The sequence below is a fragment of the Stegastes partitus genome, unplaced genomic scaffold, assembly GCF_000690725.1.
Source record: "Stegastes partitus isolate 25-593 unplaced genomic scaffold, Stegastes_partitus-1.0.2 Scaffold1418, whole genome shotgun sequence".
Lineage (NCBI taxonomy): Eukaryota > Metazoa > Chordata > Actinopteri > Pomacentridae > Stegastes > Stegastes partitus.
In genome coordinates this window covers 35368-52213 of record NW_007579149.1, presented here as the reverse complement: position 1 = coordinate 52213, position 16846 = coordinate 35368, and the positions used below count along the sequence as shown (strand labels likewise).

Here is a 16846-nt window from a genome sequence, read left to right as displayed (position 1 = left end):
AGTTAAAAATTCTCCTTCTTAACTTTTGCTCTGTATTTGAGCTCAACACAGTTTAAAAATCACATTTCGAACAAACACTTATGAAAACAGAGATCACACACTGAACGGTGGCACAGAAGGTGACACTTGATTAATTTAATTCACTGTTAATCTATAATTCATTCATACATTAGAAAAAATTAATGCATTGAAATTGAAACAGCTTTCCTCCTTTAAACAGACTAAACCATCTAGAAACCATCTATTACTTTAACTCTAAAATGATTTGTAAATACGTAATTCAGCCTTTCACGTGTCCCAGAAGTGAACACGATGTATTCAAGCACCACATATCTGTCTGAGCCACAGTCCGGAGCTCAAAGACGTTATTGTGATTTTAACACAGCAGCAGAGAAAAGCAGTGAATGCTCACATTCATCAAGCAAACGCTGCAAGTTTTCACATGACTCAAACGATTATCAACGCACTAATAAACTGATTGTTGAAGCTCCACATCAGGACGGTTTCTTTCCACTTTGACTGGATATTCTGCCTTAAACAGATTCAGGATTTAAAGTCTCTCTGATTCGAGTGAAACTGTAGGTTCATCACGCGGCTGTATGTAAATGCTAATTGGACTTGTTGTGGGAGTTTGGTGTGAAATCTACAAACTTTTGATTTATTCTCACACCTCAGCGCCACGTCTCGACCATCACAGAAAATCTCACTTCATAATTTACAAGTAAAACTCCTTTAACTGAAGTAAACGGCGGGAGGATGAGCAACAAAATGCACATTAAGCATCAAAACCATCAGCAGCCATCACACAGTGGCTCCTGTTCGGGTTTTATCATCAGATTGACACATAAGCAGAACTAAAGTTTATTCCAACGACACCAAGTCTCCACCAATAAAGTGATTTCTTTTAATCTAAGCGATCAGATTAGTGCGTCTTTATCCTTTAAGATAACAGAGTGGCTGAAGCCCAGAGCTGTGCTGACCATGTCACATCTAAATAAGATTAATAAACGCTTTGATCACCTGTCGGCTTTCTGACAACAGACAGCAGCTCTTAGTTGTCTTTGTGTTGCTCTTTAAAGCCAATACAGAGACACTACAACACTCTTTTATCACCTGTAATGCTCTCCTATCTCCTTCAGCTGCAGGTGTTGCTCTGCTGTGATTTGTTTTTTAAATAAAATGCTCTATTTACCAGATTTGATTTTCTCCTCTAAACCCTCTGGTCATGCGGTTGTGGCCTTTTTAATTCAACCTAAATCATCAGAACAGAAACCCACAGCGCTGCTTCCTTTTTCTTGTTGTTTTCTAGAACAGCTTTTCCTGACAGTGGGGATATTTTTAAAAACAGCAAACTCAGGAAAGCTGTTGTTTTTTTTTAGCCCAGCTCTTAAAATTACAAGCATCTCACCTCACCTGAAATCTCCACTCCTAACTCTGCACTGCATTCCCTGTCACTCTGCTAAACACACCCAGGAGGCTATAAAACCTCACCCCGTCCGCCTGCAGCGCCCTTTCCCCTCCAAACCACTGCACCTAAAACCACCGCGAACAATGAACTTTATTAACCTACTTTTTCTGTTTGAGTTGGTTCATATTTCACAGTGACGAGCGTCTCGTTGTCTTTTTGGAGCCCTGTTATTACAAAACGTTATGGAAATGCAAAGACGGTGCAATGATGTGTTGTTGAAGCAAATTTAAGTACTGTCAGGATATTTTACTTTAATAATAAAGCATTTTTATTCATTTTATCTCTGCATGTTTTGTTCTACTTTGTAAATCCTCCTTCCACCAACAATAATAATAACAATTAGAACAAATACTTTAAGCCCTTTAATTATAATATAATGTTCATGGAGGTGTGGGGTATTGTTTTTCTTAAATATTAAGGTTAAGAACCTACTGTAGAGTTAATTATGGAGATTAACCTGACTAATTAAGAATTAAAGTTTTGACCATTAAAAAAACATGAAAACACAATAAATCCAAGGATGATCCCTTCATGTTTTATACATTTAATTACTTTCTAATATATATGTATTTTTTATTTTGCTTATATATCAGTGAAAATAAACCACATGAGTCCTCCAACAGAGTCATGGATCCTCTATGAACAAACGATGTTTTTAGATTTTTGTGCATCTCATATATTTCTTTTAACTTATTTTACAACATGCTCAATTTGCTTATACACATCTTATGACTTATTATCTACAATCATGACACGTGATAAAGAAAAATCAGGTAACTGTCACATTTAAGGAACTAAAATGTGAGATTAAATGGCTTTTTTTCTTAAAATATGACTGAACATAGTTGAATTAAGTGGCTGCCACTAATTTAAAAAAATCCCAAAAATACCCTGGACCCTCTATGAGTAAGTTTTGCTTTTTTATTTGTGTTTTATGTGTTTTAATAATTCCTGTAAATGCTAATCACAGCACAGTGAATTCGTTGCTATGAGACTGATCTAAAAATCCAACTAGCCACGACTGTCTCCTCCCGCGGTGTCTTGCTAGCTGTTTGCCTACAAAACCGCAGAGAATCAGGTTGTTATTTACCAAAGGAGGACAAATATCTCCTGACAAACTCCCGTTCAAACATAAATCTCTGTCTGATAAACTGTAAACTCCTCACAACAATGTTTCGGCCAGCATTTCTGCTGCTAGCGTCGCTAGCTAGCAACATTAGCTGAAGTGTGGAGAAAATGCTGCCACCCTATTGGTCGGTTGGTGCTCAGGGCGCGCTGTGATTGGCTAAGACGCGGATCCGTCACGACAGAGACCAGCCCCTGGGAGCCAGCTGAGCCTCCTGACAAACACAGGCCGCTGTCCCACTTCTGTCTGACAACCAGCGGCTTCTTCCACACTCTGACCCGCTCACCGGACCGCTGCGAGGCTTACGAACCGCGGAGACCAACCTACCGTGTAGTAGGACAGCAGGCCGGCATTGTAGTCCAGGACGAACCAGCGGTACTGCCAGCCTTTCATGACGTTAGTCCACTTGCTCAGCGGCCCTTCCATGATGGACGCCATCTTTACACCAGGCTCCGGCTGGGGAGGAGTCGGATATGGTGTGGACAGGCGTCACCGGCAGGAGGCTGCTGATCAAGGTGAACAGGAGGCTGCTCACACTCCCCTAGAAGTTTTACAGTTAAAAACATTTAGTCACAAGCAAAACTCCTTTTACCAGAGTAGAAACAGGCAGTAGGAGCAACAGGATGTAAATGAGTACACCCATTATTTTTATTGTTTTGTTGTTTTTAAATCCTTATTTATCATTTTTATTCCTATCATGCTCATTGTGTTAATATTGCATTATTGGTAGTTCTTCATTTTCAATTCAATTTTATCCATATGGTGCCAATTCAGCATCATCTCATAGTACATCACTAGATAAAGACTTTACAGATTCTATTCAGAGGAACTCAACACATCCAAAGTTTCTTTTGGATTCTCTTTGAGCGAGTTCTTGGCAATAGTGGGAAGCAGAAAACCTCCAACAGAGCCAGGCTCAGGGAGGACATCGCACATCTGGATGCTGCAATCTCACCTCATTCTTCTTTGCAAAACTGCTCGAGTGCTGTCAGGGGATCATAAGTGAACAGCGCTTTCCAAGTCCAGCCATGAATTCTCAGTCGGCTTGAGGTCTGGTTTGTCTTTAAACCATTTCTGTGAAACTTTGGCTGTTTGTGTCGGCTTATTGTCTTGCTGGAAAACAAATCTTCTTCTAAGTCACAGCTCTCCTACAGACTGCATCAAGTTGTCCTTCAGCATTTCTCTACACTTTGCTGCATTCATTTTACCCTCTACCTTTACAAGCCTTCCAGGATGCGCTGCCTAGAAACATCCCCACATCATGATGCTGCCACCACCATGCTTCACATCATGATGCTGCCACCACCTTGCTTCACATCATGATGCTGCCACCACCGTGCTTCATCACGATGCTGCCACCACCATGCTTCACATCATGATGCTGCCACCACCGTGCTTCACATCATGATGCTGCCACCACCGTGCTTCACATCATGATGCTGCCACCACCGTGCTTCACATCNGTTTTACAGTTAAAAACATTTTGTCACAAGCAACACTCCTCTTACCAAAGTAAAAACAGACAGTAGGAGCAACAGGATGTAAATGAGTACACCCACTATTTCTATTGTTTTGTTGTTTTTTTTAAGTCCTTATTTATCATTTTTTATTCCTATCATGTTCATTATGTTAATATTGCACCATATTGTTTACGTGCTTATAAAAAGTATCAATCCCCCATTGAAAGTTTTCCCATTTTATGGTCAATTTAAGCCGGCCTTTTTTTTTTAAAACAAGAACATTCATATCAAAGTCTCTTTCATGTCAAAGTGACAACAGATTTTTATGAAATAATGTCAATTAATTAAAAATATCAAATGAAAAAAAGGGCACCTTAGTCGATGCACCTTTGGTTACATTTACAGCACTGACCTTGTGTTGGTAGGTCTTCATTTTCAATTCACTTTTATCCATTTGGTGCCAATTCAGTGTCATCTCATAGTTCATCACAAGATGAAGACTTTACAGATTTTATTCAGAGAAACTCAACACATCCAAAGTTTCTTTTGGATTCTCGCTGAGCGAGTTCTTGGCAATAGTGGGAAGCAGAAAACCTCCAACAGAACCAGGCTCAGGGAGGACATCGCACATCTGGATGCTGCAATCTCACCTTGTTCTTCTTTGCAAAACTGCTCGAGTGCTATCAGGGGATCATGAGTGAACAGCCCTGTTCAAGTCCAGCCATGAATTCTCAGTCAGATTGAGGTCTGGTTTGTCTTTAAACCATTTCTGTGAAGCTTTGGCTGTTTGTGTCGCCTTATTGTCTTGCTGGAAAACAAATCTTCTCCTAAGTCACAGCTCTCCTACAGACTGCATCAAGTTGTCCTTCAGCATTTCTCTACACTTTGCTGCATTCAATTTACCCTCTACCTTTACAAGCCTTCCAGGATGTGCTGCCTAAAAGCATCCCCCCATCATGATGCTGCCACCACCATGCTTCACTTTATAATGCTGCCACCACCATACTTCACATCATGATGCTGCCACCACAATGCTTTATATCATGATGCTACCACCACCGTGCTTCACATCATGATGCTGCCACCACCGTGCTTCATCATGATGCTGCCACCACTGTGCTTCACATCATGATGCTGCCACCACCGTGCTTTATATCATGATGCTGCCACCACCGTGCTTCACATTGGGGTTAAACATACATTCAAGGGTCTCATCAAAAGAAAGACTCTGTATCTCATATGTTGTTTTTTGTGAACGAAATCAATTCTATTTATGCATTTTTGTCTATTTTCTGTTTTTTTTTTATACTTTACTTTTTTATTATTGTGTTATTCTGCTACTCTGGATTTTAAACCAGTGTTTGCTTATTACATGTTTATGAGATTTATTCATGGTTTCCTCAGTCCCCTTTCTAATTAAGTTTTTTATTTGTGACCATCGTTTTGGGTCGACCGAGCACACACTCAATGATTTATTCTATTTGTATGAAAATTGTAAAACAAATAACATCAAAGTGACTTTAACGAGCTTCTAGAGCTCAACAAGCCAATTAATGGAAATGCCAACTAGCAGTAGATTTAGTAAACAACTCTTGGTGTTATTGATTTACAGCAAGATGGCAAAAAATAACATTAGTCATGTTTGATTGCAAAATGTATTTGTTCCTCTAAACTGAATGCCTTTTTGGATTCGATCTGTCAACAAACCAGCTTTCTGATGATTCAACTTGGACTGTTTTCAGACAGTTTGTTGACCAAAGAATCATCTTAATAACTGAGATACTAATCAATGGATTATTTAATAAATATTTGTCTATTTCTGCTTTATTAGTGTGTTAGTTGAACATCACTGAACTATGTGAATCCTCCGGTGTTCAAATGAAGCCACAGTACAGATCTATGTGTGATTTATTAAAACTCAAAAGGATATTTTTGAAATCCCATCAGATGTAGGCAGACGGACGATCGGAAACAAACCAGTATTCATCAATATCTTTATTATTTACAATAGGCTTAACACTGATAAGCAGAACTTCACAGTAATATAACGTGAGCTTTAAATAAAAAAAAACAAAAAAAACAAAAACAAAACACAAAATATATATTTTGTACAATAAAAAAGTTAATGTTAACATCTGCCATTTGTTTTTCATCCCTGTTTAGATTCACATATTCCGTCACGGCGTGTCTGTATGCGTGTGTCGATATTACATTGCACTCATACAGCTGAAGAAGTGGCCTTTGGTTTAATGATACTCTCCAGAGCTGTTCTCCAAAACAGGGAGACGCCAGAACATAGAACATAGATAACACAAATAAAAGACAATGTGAAACACCGACGATGAGAATGAGCAGAAACTTGTGTTCAAATGTTAAACCACATCGGTCTAGAAATCAGACTCATTGGGGGCATAATGGGGATATGTTGCTGATTGAATTGAAAAAGAAAAAATAAAGTTCAGGCTTGAAAAGTGTTGGATTCTGGAAGGCTGCGTGTTTTTTCTTGCACTGTTCCGATAAGGCTTTTATAGGAAGTTTGCTCCACAGAGATGTGATAAAACTCAACAGAAACTAAACCAGGTGAAGGCCGGACCGGTGCTACTCAGTTATAAAGACATGTTTGTGGACTAAACTTGTGATGGGATCAGATTTTGAGTTTAGTGCAGCAGGCGTGTGCACGGTTTAGGAACGCACGATGACGTCTGCATGCAAAAGGCTTGAACGTGTCGGTCTGAAAGTATGAAAATGTTGCATTAAATTCTTCTTATCTACTGGGAAAGTAGTGTATTTTACGTCTGATAATATGTTAATTCCACTTCAGGAGAGGCTTTAGTTTAAATTACATTAAGTGGAAAACAATGTGTGCATATATTGGTATCGACATCCGCCAAGAAGAGTTAAAAATCCGATATCGTGCGTCTCTGTTTTGCTCGCGTGGCGGCACCGCCACAAATAAACCACCTTGGTAACCGGGTTTTCAAATACTCCATTTTAATAGACAAAGTGCACCTTTCGGTTTCAAGTTTGCATCTGACCAGAATACCTCCAAAGGACAGAAAAGCATGCTGTTGGTGATCGACTCGTCACAATCTCACGGAAAAGTAAAAGAGAGAGAGCACATGAATGTTTTAATGAATGATCGTTGACAGACTGGGATTGTTGCAGTGATCGATCGTGTTCCTTTACATAAATCGCTTCACAAAAAAAAGGCACCGAGAATCATGAAAAAAGAGAGAGATGGCATGTTTCGTTGTGTTATTTGAAATGCACAGTGAATACAAATTAAAAAAAACATCAGTTTGTCTCAAAAGATCCCGTTTGGCAACAACAAAAAAATAAGAGGGTCATTTCTGCCGACACACAATCACAAGAAATGATGAAACGCACCACAAAAAAAAAAAAAAAGACAATTTTCTTTTCTCCTATAAAGTGTCGATATCAGGCATTCTGAAAGTGATATGGACCTGCAGTGTTTACAGATGTTGTCGTATGTGTCAATGAACCAATGTGTCTGAGGCCTTATCCAGTGTACATAAAGATGAGAGCCAAAGCAAACAATCAAAACGAAACAGCTGTGAGTCTGTGTGTGTGTGTGTGTGTGTGCGTGTGTGTGTGCGCGCTGTACACAGTTTTTGTTTGTGCTCAAAAAAACAGAGCAGCTATCTCTGGATTTTATTATTTAGTGTGACCAAAACGAAAATATGGGCCAGTAATTGTTAAAAAAATAACAATAAATAAAATTTATGGCACCTTAAAGAGATTAAAGAGTCATGCAGTTGGACATTCGACCGGGTTCGGAACGGAAGAACAATACATTCATAAAGCAGATATTCAGATCTGGGTGGATGGGCCTCAGGTACGCAATACATCTCTTCAGTCAAAAACTCTTTATGCCGTGACCACACATAAATCTTTTGTACTCCTGGATATGAAATAAATCAAATATTTACATAACTTTTTTTCTCTCAAAATAGGTCTGTGCTTTAAAAAAAAAACAAAAAAACAAAACAAATAATTTAAAATTCAAGTTCATACATAGACATTCTAGAAAGCATTGTTTTTTTTTTTTACTCTTTTCTTTGAACCAAATAATGTACAAATCGCTCATGTGCTGAAGACATACTGCAGTTTTGTTTGTTGAGAGATCAGTACTGTGTGATTAGTGTAAAGTAGGTCTCTGCATTCTTTATTCTTATATAGACTTTTTTTTTTTGTTCCTTTTTTTTTTTTTTTGCAGTGTTCTTACATTGAAGAATTTGAGGCACTGAGGCCACGACAAGGCTACAGGGAATCCAGCACTGTCCATACGCAGAAGGACACTTGTAGAAATACTGTCCCGGGTCACCTGCTCATTGCGCTACCCTGTGCTCTCCCCACGCTCCGTCATACAAGGAAGAAATGTAGTGTGCAAGGATAACTGGACATAAATATTGAAATGCTTTAAGGGGGTGGGGGGGTGAGGTGTTGACGTCCTCCTGCCCCCCTCCTCCCCAGGTATTAATGTGGCACTGTGTTAATAAAGGTGTGAACATCGGTCACTGAAGCGAAGACGAACGCTGTGCACGACAAGACGCCCCCAGAAATCTGTTCCGATCTGATAAGCCTGTATTTGGTTTTACCGAAACTTCTCCTTTGAGCTTATTTACACGCTTGTCAGAAACTCTTAATAAGTGATCCCTACCACTCTTTTCTCAGCAGTCTCACCTGAGGCGGACATTTGGGAATGTCACCGTCGAAGCAGTCGATTATTCTCAAAAAAAAAAAAAAAGAATCCCAAGCAAGTTTTGGGGAGATTTATAACTATCACATTTGTCCAACTACTGACAAATACTGTCTTAAATTAAAAATAATAATAAAAAAACCCCATCTGCACACAAAATAAAAATGTCAAATTGAGACCCCCAAACCGTTTGCTGTTTCCAAGCCTTGATCATTATTACATGGCTTTAAGAGAATGGCTTATGGTCGCTCGGTTCCCCAGATGTGGAGCTAAAACAACTGATGAGTCACAGATTGGTGAAAACAAATGCTTGAGTGAACTTCTCAGAGCTCGACCGGCTCTCCGGAGCGGCTACACACAGCTGATAAAACTCCACATTCAATCGACAAAGAGGCCTTTTGATCAGACCTGGACTGGCTGTGAGACCACGTGTAGTTTGGTATAACATCTGTCAGTATGTACAGTTTAGAGCAAAGTTAGTGTCCACACTGGCATCTCTATGAAACAGACTGTTTTTGTTGTAAACAATAAAAAGATTATATTTTTTTTATAGTGATTTCTGTGAGGTACTGTAGAGATTCATCTCATTTCGTCCCCCAAAAAGCTGTCGATAGAACCAGAAACGTAAAACAAAACAAAACAAAACAACGGAATATGAGCGACCTGCCGGGCAGCTGGAGGCGACGCCGGGTGACGTCACAGTGGCTACCTCTGCACTACGTCACTAATCTCTTTAATACAGGTGTGCAGGTTGTCCAGTACAGTGTTGGACCCGCTCAGCCCGCCGCCCCCCGAACACGAGGCCCTCAGTTCCTGCAGGCTGAGCTCCAGCTTCCCCACTGCCTCTCGAAAGGCGAATTTGTTCCTCATCTGAGGGATGCAGTCCACGTAACCTGAGCAGTAGTCTAGCAGCTGGTGGCCGGCGTCCAGCACCTGGCTGCTGGAGGGGCTCTCGGAGCTGGCGTGGAGCGCGCTGCTCAGGCACTCGGCGCACTCCAGCAGGGCCTCGCGGCTCACCCGCTCCAGGGGAACCCTCTCCACCTGCTGCCTGGTCCGCCGCAGCGCCACCTTGGAGGAGGAGGAGGAGGAGGTGGTGGTGGCTCCGTTGGCCATTTTGGTGGGAGTCGTGTTGGCGGCGGAGGAAGATGCAGGAGGCACTTGTGGTGGCGGCACTGACGGTCTGCCTGTCGTCGCTGCTCCGCCTGACGTCCGACCCGACCGGTGGCCTTTCAGCGTGTCTCCGTTCACCTCCACGGGCCCTCCTCCTCCACCTCCACCTCCACCTCCTCCTCCTCCTCCTCCGACCTGCTCCTCGCCGTCGCCGCTGTATGAGTGCTGCAGGCTGCGCAGGGTGGGCGGAGGAGGAGGAGCGCACTTGGGCTTGACCAGCCGCGGCCGGTCGCGGTCCGCCTGGTGCTCAGACAGCAGCTTGAAGCGGTTCCCCTGAGAGTCCAGCCCGACCAGGTGCACGTCGGCCGGGCTGTGCTTCAGTGTGGGCGAGATCAGAACCGGGACTTTGTGGTTGTGAGTCGGAGCCGAAGCCGACGACATGCTGGAGCTCTTGGAGGGAGACGACCAGCTCTGCTGCCGGTCCAGCCCCCCGCCCTCCTCCCTGCCCTCCCTGACCCGGGACAGACCGTCCGACTCGCCCACCTCGCCCCCGACCCCCGGCGCCCTCACCCCGACGGCGGCGCCCCGGGGCAGCAGCTTGGCTTTGGGCCGTTCCCTGATCTGTGCGGTGCCCTCGTCCATCCTCCTCAGCAGGGTCTCGGAGTGCCGTGCGGCCCCGTTCTCCGGCTGGGAGGTGGTGGAGGCGGTCCTCTCCAGAGGGGGCTTCGCACTGCGGTTCCGGGGTAAAGTCAGAGCCATGCGCTCCAGGTCCGGCAGCCCAGCTGACATTGAGGAGGTAGAATTGGACCTGGGGAAGGGTTTAGGCCCTCCGACTAAGCTGCCCCCCTCCTCCGTGGAGGCGGTCTTTCCTGTCCGTAGGCCCAGGGTCTTTTTGATCAGTCTGGGGGTGAAGAACCCCGCCAGACCCCCCCAGCTGCTGCCGCTCGTCACCTGCGAACCGAGACCTCCGCCGGAAGGTTTCTGTCCGAACGCAGCCCCACAGCAGCGGGAATGTGCCTGCGTGGGCTCCCCGTGGGAGTGGGACGGGGAGGCCGAGAAGCCCCCCAAGCTGTCCGACTGGGGCAGGGGAGGGGGGGCGCTGAAGTCGGCCGTGGGCTCGTACTTCTTGTGGGGCTGGGTCTCCATCTCCCGGAAGGAGCTGCTCCTCTTGGGCGGCGTCGGGAGGTTCTGCTGGAGCTGGGAGGACGGCGAGGAGGAGGACGAGGAGGAGGAGGACTTCTTCTTGATGAAGGAGCTGAAGAAGCCGGTCTTGCGGTCCCGCGTGAACGTGCCCATGTCCTGCACGTCCTCCAGGAGGCTGCTGGGAGATTTATCCCGCGGCTGCTGCTGCTGCTTCCGGGGGAGAGCCGGAGAGCTGCTGGAGCGGCCGTCACCTCCGAGCAGAGTGGAGGCCCAGCCTGGAGGAGAGGAGGGGAGGAGAGGGATGGATCATCAACTCAGCTCTGTTCACGGGTTAATTAATATCATCAGAACATCTATGATGACACTCCTCTGTATGCTAATGTCATGTCAGGCAGGTGTAATAGTACAGGATGGATTATTCCTCCTCAGGGACTCATGACAAAAAAAAATAAAAAATCCTTTCATGAAGGTGATTGGAAGTTATGGGTTCATGCCAGTCACAGTGATTTACAGATGCTCATGTAAAAAAAAAACATAGGATCCTAACACAGTGTTGCTAAAAGAGGGAAACACATTTTGACTTCTGCTTTAAATCTAAATGAAGAAATAAATAAAACTCAGGTGCAAACCAACAATAAAATACCCAACCGTCCCTACATTGTTCTCTCTAGTGTTTAATATTAAATGCATTAAAAACACACAGACAGGATATATTTGGATGTAACTAAGATGATTGTGGGTTCATTATTTTCTCATGTGGACTTTTATGGACAAGGTTTTAGTGTGTTTTTGTGCTTTAGGACTTTTTTTTTTTCATGTATCACTTTTATTCCATTCATGAACTCATAAAGTTTACTTTTTATTGGACCAAAAGATGGTTTGGTGACAGAAAGACGAAGCGAGGACATTTTACATCAACAGAAAAAAATGTTATTTCCAACATAAACACATAAATAGCGAATAATTTAAGGCAGACAACAGTATGTACATTTAATATTAGGATGACACGTTAGCATGCATGAGCTGGAATGTGGGATTAATATTGATGCAACAAACAGGACAAGACAGAACATGAGCAACATGCTGATTACATAATGTGCTATGTACAGTACAGCTTGTGTCACAGTGGAGAAACAAAAAGAGGTTCAGCTGGTCATGTGGGTCACATGATGCTGCTGGGACTGTCTGAGGCAGTGATCATGTTATAAATGTGTAATTATGGACAGCTGATATAATGTTTAAATTGCTTGAGGATGCTGAAATCACTTCATGCTGAGAGTTTGTGGCTGAAAAGGACCAATTTTGACTCCTAAAAGCTGCTTTTTAGGATGTTTTTGGGGACTATTGGAGGACATATTGAATGAAATACGAGTCTTCCTCCCCAGCACCACATAACGATGGTAAAGATGGCACACACTTCAGAATGTACATGACTCTTTTATTGTTGATCGTTTTGATTTTTGTGGAATACATTTTGAATTGTTCTGTTGGAGTTTAACTGATTGGTGTTGGACATGAATATGAGCATTTCATACGACTAATTAAACATCGTTGGTTTGGTCGGTTAGTGTGCGTGGACTTTTTCAGACAGACGGCGGCGGCGGTGGTCAGTTGTGGAGGAAAATCATGGCCCTCCTTCTCAGGCGGCGAGCCTGGCGGCGCTGCAGACTCTGAAACTTCTGGCTCTGCGGCTCGCTGGTCTCCGGCGGCGTACCTGCAGAATCATAAAGCGGTGCGGCGGACTGGCTGGCAGTGAGGCGGGCGTGGCCGGCGGTACCTGAGTGACTGTGCGTGCTGTGGTCCGAGCGCCCGTCCAGCCCTCCCTCGATGTTCTCCTTGTTTTCCGTGTGCTTGTGCAGTGTGCGGGATTTGGAAGGCAACAGGGGCATGTCGTGGCTGAAGGAGTGCAGTGGTCCGCAGTGGCCTGAAGAGGCGGTTTTACAGAGCTCCTCTGCTACCTCTGCAACGTGGAAGGATGGAAAATAGTTAGCAACCGCTAAACCCCAGCGCTGTACATTTGCTGACCTACGCACATTTACAACAGAAAGTGTTAATCATCCTTAAACGGTTTGTAAAACTCTTGTATTGACAGTGACGGTTCAACTGTTTTCTCTTCCTTCTGGTTTTATGTGTATATTTTACACTCTAGTATAGTTTAAATGCTTTCTTGCTCTAATGACACCGTTTCTGCTGTTTCTTTTCATCTGAGTGTCATTAAATACCGTCTCTCTTTTGAAAGGATCATTGAATAGACTTAAAATGTGCAAGAATCAGAAGTTGAATAGTCGTCCTTAGCCAGACATTTCTATACGACATAATCTGCTGCACTTCACTCTACTATATGGGGAAAAAAAACCTTTCTTGTTTTTGTTTCTTAAAACCCAATCACAGCCATCTCAGGACGACGTTAAGGCCTGGATTCTCTGACTGTGTCTCTGTGACATCGTGACGGAGGAAAACTTGTTTTGGTGGAACATTTTCATGCACGGCGGCTCGGTGGTTAGCACCGTCGCCTCGCAGATAGAAGATCCCTGGTTTGCATCCTGGTTAGGACGCCTGGGATCTTTCTGCGTGGAGTCTCCATGTTCTCCCTGTGCAGCGTGGGTTCTCTCCGGGTTCTCCGGCTTCCTCCCACAGTCCAGAAACATGCTGAGGTTAATTGGTGATTGTAAATTGTCCGTAGGTGTGAATGTGAGTGTGCTTGGTTGTCTGTCTCTAAGTGTAGCCCTGTGATAGACTGGTTACCTGTCCAGGTGAACCTGCCTTCACCCTGAGTCAGCTGGGATAGACTCCAGCTAAACTCGCTGGACTTCTTAAAGCCACTTGCTCGTTGTATGTGACTCTTCATTAAACTGATATCACATATTCTAACAGGCCACCTACATCTGGTGGTACAGATTATTATCGTAGAAGCTCCGTGAACGCAGGTTTGAGGATGAGCTGCACGTTGCCGTACCTTCAGAAATGCTGGAGTCGTGGAACATCGTTTCGAAGGCTTGGTGGATCTCCGCAAACGAAGGCCGATCTAACGGGCTCCACTGCCAGCCTGGTGCAAAGACAGAACCCAGAAACGTGTCATTGCAAGAAGGCACCCTGACATTTACGTGTTTTATGATTCAAAGAGGTTGTTGAGTTCTAGGTGAGCTAACTCGTACTCACATGCCCTCATGAGCTCATAGACTTTGGGTGGGCATCCCTCAGGCTGCTCCATGCGGTAGCCCTTCTCCAGGAGATCGTAGACCTGAGACAAATCGATGCCGGGGTACGGAGACATGCCGTAGGTGGCGATTTCCCACAGTAACACCCCGAAGGCTGCAGAATGTAGACAATCAAACGTGAGCTCATTGGAGATCATTTTAAGAGTAAAACAAGGTTAACAAAGACTGTAGGCTCGTGTGCTGCTCACCCCAGACGTCAGACTTGATGGAGAAGGTGTTGTACGCCAGGCTCTCCGGTGCAGTCCATTTGATGGGGAACTTGGCCCCGGCGTGGGCAGTGTAGGTGTCACCGGTCATCAGCCGGCTCAGACCGAAGTCAGCCACCTTCACCACGTGATTCTCCCCGACCAGGCAGTTCCTCGCTGCCAGATCCCTGAAAAAAAGCAACGAAGGTGGAGGGGAAATGAGATATTCTGACAAATGCAAGGAGACATGTGCATGTAAACACAAAGCAGCACGAGCGCATCCTCTCACCTGTGTATGAAGTTCTTCTTCTCCAGATATTCCATGGCAGAGGAGATCTGAGTGGCCATGTAGAGCAGCACCACAGCGTTCACCTCCTCCTTGTCGCACTCTCTCAAGTAGTCCAGTAGGTTGCCGTGAGGCATGTACTCCGTCACGATGTAGAACGGAGGCTCCAGCGTGCACACACCTGTGGGAGGAGCAGCGTTAGCCTTCAGTATGTGCCACTGTGACATGCTGAATTGGAAAAACAGGAATTTTCTCCTACAGATTTTCATAATTTTTACAGGAATGAGCTCATTTGTGTGGTGAAAATTTTTCAGAAAGTTGTTTGGGGACATTCATGAGCTCATAATTGGGGATTATATTGTAATTTTCCACTTCTAATCGCTACAGTTCAATGTTTTGCAGTAAACCCTGGTTAACAGACTTTGAGTAGGAAGATTTACTGGTACAGAAGCCTTGAAGCAGATACAGAAAACAGCTTCTTTTAGCATAAAGATGATTGAAAGCCACTATTATTTTCACATATCAGAGCATCCACAGATAAAAGAAGCAGCGTAGGTGTGGATTAGGATCATTTCAGCTGTGACAACAACTCGGATGCTTGAGGATTTGAATGTCTTGAAATAAATACTATAGGAAATGGGAATGATTAGTGATAAATACTGACCGAGCAGCTGAACGAGGTTTGGGTGTTTGACCTCCTTCATGACTGCTGCCTCTTTTAGGAACTCTTCAACCTCCATGGTGTCCTCCTGTAGAAACACAAACGTTTATCAGAGGGTTTGACAGATGGAGCAAAATGCAGCAGGGAGAATCACATGTGATACCAAAGTCCGCCTGCAGGTGGCGATATATAACCATTTATAACCACAGCAGCTTTCTACTATAAATCTCAGAGAAATCCAAGCATCTCTGCAGGAGAGGCGGTTCTGACCTTGAGTGTTTTGACCGCCACCGTCAGGTTGTACTTCTTCCACACTCCCACGTACACCTCCCCATACTGGCCTCCTCCCAGCTTGTGCTTCATGGTGATGTCTGTGCGCTCCATCTCCCACTTGTCATGGATGGGTGACACACCGTACACCGTGGGCTTGTTGCATTTGGGTGCGGGGTAGTGCAGTGTGGTGACCAGGCCGTCGGCTACGGTGGAGTGGTGGTGGACCAGCTCGGCCAGGGTGGCGAAGCGGCTCTCCGATGTCACATACACCTGAGGGAGGAGGGAAAAGGCAAGGTTACGAAACAGACCACGGAGAGGACGGCGCTTTAGTTCAACAACCAGTGCAGCATCCATAACTCCACCTTTGCATCAGTGGCTGTGTTGATCCGGTAGTGGTACACTCTGCCCTCATAGCGCAGAGATATGGACAGCTGACCGGGGCTGCTTTCGCTCTCTCGGACCAGGAAGCTGCCGTTGATGAGGGACGAGAGCAGGTACTCTGCAGCGCTGCGGGAGACGGGCCCGTGGTACCAGCTGTGCTTCTCCAGGCTGTTGACCGGCGTGATGTAGTTGGAAGGCACCCAGCCCTGGCCGTTCTTGGACCGAACCTCGCTCCACTCTCCATTCTGGTTGTAGCCCAGCACACGCAGCTTCTCACCTGGACACAGGAGGTGACGTTTAGCGGAGGCAGAACGACTTGGAAAGACACCAGCTTTGATTCCCAGGATGTGCAAAGAGACCAGACAGGACTGGAGGAATTCACATCAGAAAATCAACACCTGACTACGAGTTTAAATCAATTCAAAATGTGTAATAATCGATGGGGCATAAGATAAAATGTTCTGTAACCAGTGAGTTTCTTATTGTTTAATGAGACAGAAAACTGCAGCTCGTTTGTGTTTAATGCTGTTAAAAAGCAGAGAGCATTGTGGGGGTTTAGCGAGCACCATGACAAAGACTCATATGGCTGTTAATAGGGTCCAAGTCTACAAGGTGGCTACATGTAAAAAGCCAATTTAAAGGTGAATATCACGATATCACGATATCACGAGTACGTCCACTGTTCCTGATTTGTTTCAGTGATCAATCGATCATGTATTGGTAACGTTGCTGCCTATCTCTGAAGAAAATCGTTCAAAATCTGCATCCCTGCTTTACGAAGAGGCTGTTTGTTCATTAAATTTCATCAGAGACAC

The 16846-nt window shown here is 44.6% G+C and overlaps 2 protein-coding genes across 11 annotated transcripts in view; both read right to left on the bottom strand.

Annotated features, from left to right (window-relative positions):
• osbpl9 (oxysterol binding protein-like 9) overlaps positions 1–3036 on the bottom strand; it is a 52436-nt gene extending 49400 nt beyond the window's left edge. For all 4 annotated transcript variants that reach the window (XM_008299445.1, XM_008299447.1, XM_008299448.1 and 1 more), the window contains exon 1: positions 2922–3036. In XM_008299445.1, the coding sequence (XP_008297667.1) occupies positions 2922–3032 (111 nt within the window). In that variant the 5' untranslated portion in view covers positions 3033–3036. The remainder of the gene's footprint in view (positions 1–2921) is intronic.
• A 2995-nt stretch (positions 3037–6031) lies between these two features.
• Positions 6032–16846, bottom strand: part of abl2 (c-abl oncogene 2, non-receptor tyrosine kinase) — a 30988-nt gene continuing 20173 nt past the window's right edge. For 5 of the 7 annotated variants that reach the window (XM_008299438.1, XM_008299439.1, XM_008299440.1 and 2 more), the window contains exons 3-10: positions 16013–16308; positions 15648–15920; positions 15381–15465; positions 14720–14897; positions 14434–14618; positions 14187–14339; positions 13984–14073; positions 11865–12987 (exon numbers count right to left, since the gene is read on the bottom strand). In XM_008299438.1, coding sequence (XP_008297660.1) covers positions 12635–12987; positions 13984–14073; positions 14187–14339; positions 14434–14618; positions 14720–14897; positions 15381–15465; positions 15648–15920; positions 16013–16308 — 1613 coding nt within the window. In that variant the 3' untranslated portion in view covers positions 11865–12634. Of the gene's footprint in view, positions 11303–11864; positions 12988–13983; positions 14074–14186; positions 14340–14433; positions 14619–14719; positions 14898–15380; positions 15466–15647; positions 15921–16012; positions 16309–16846 lie in introns of those variants that run through there. The other 2 variants (XM_008299443.1, XM_008299444.1) reach the window with 1 other exon arrangement.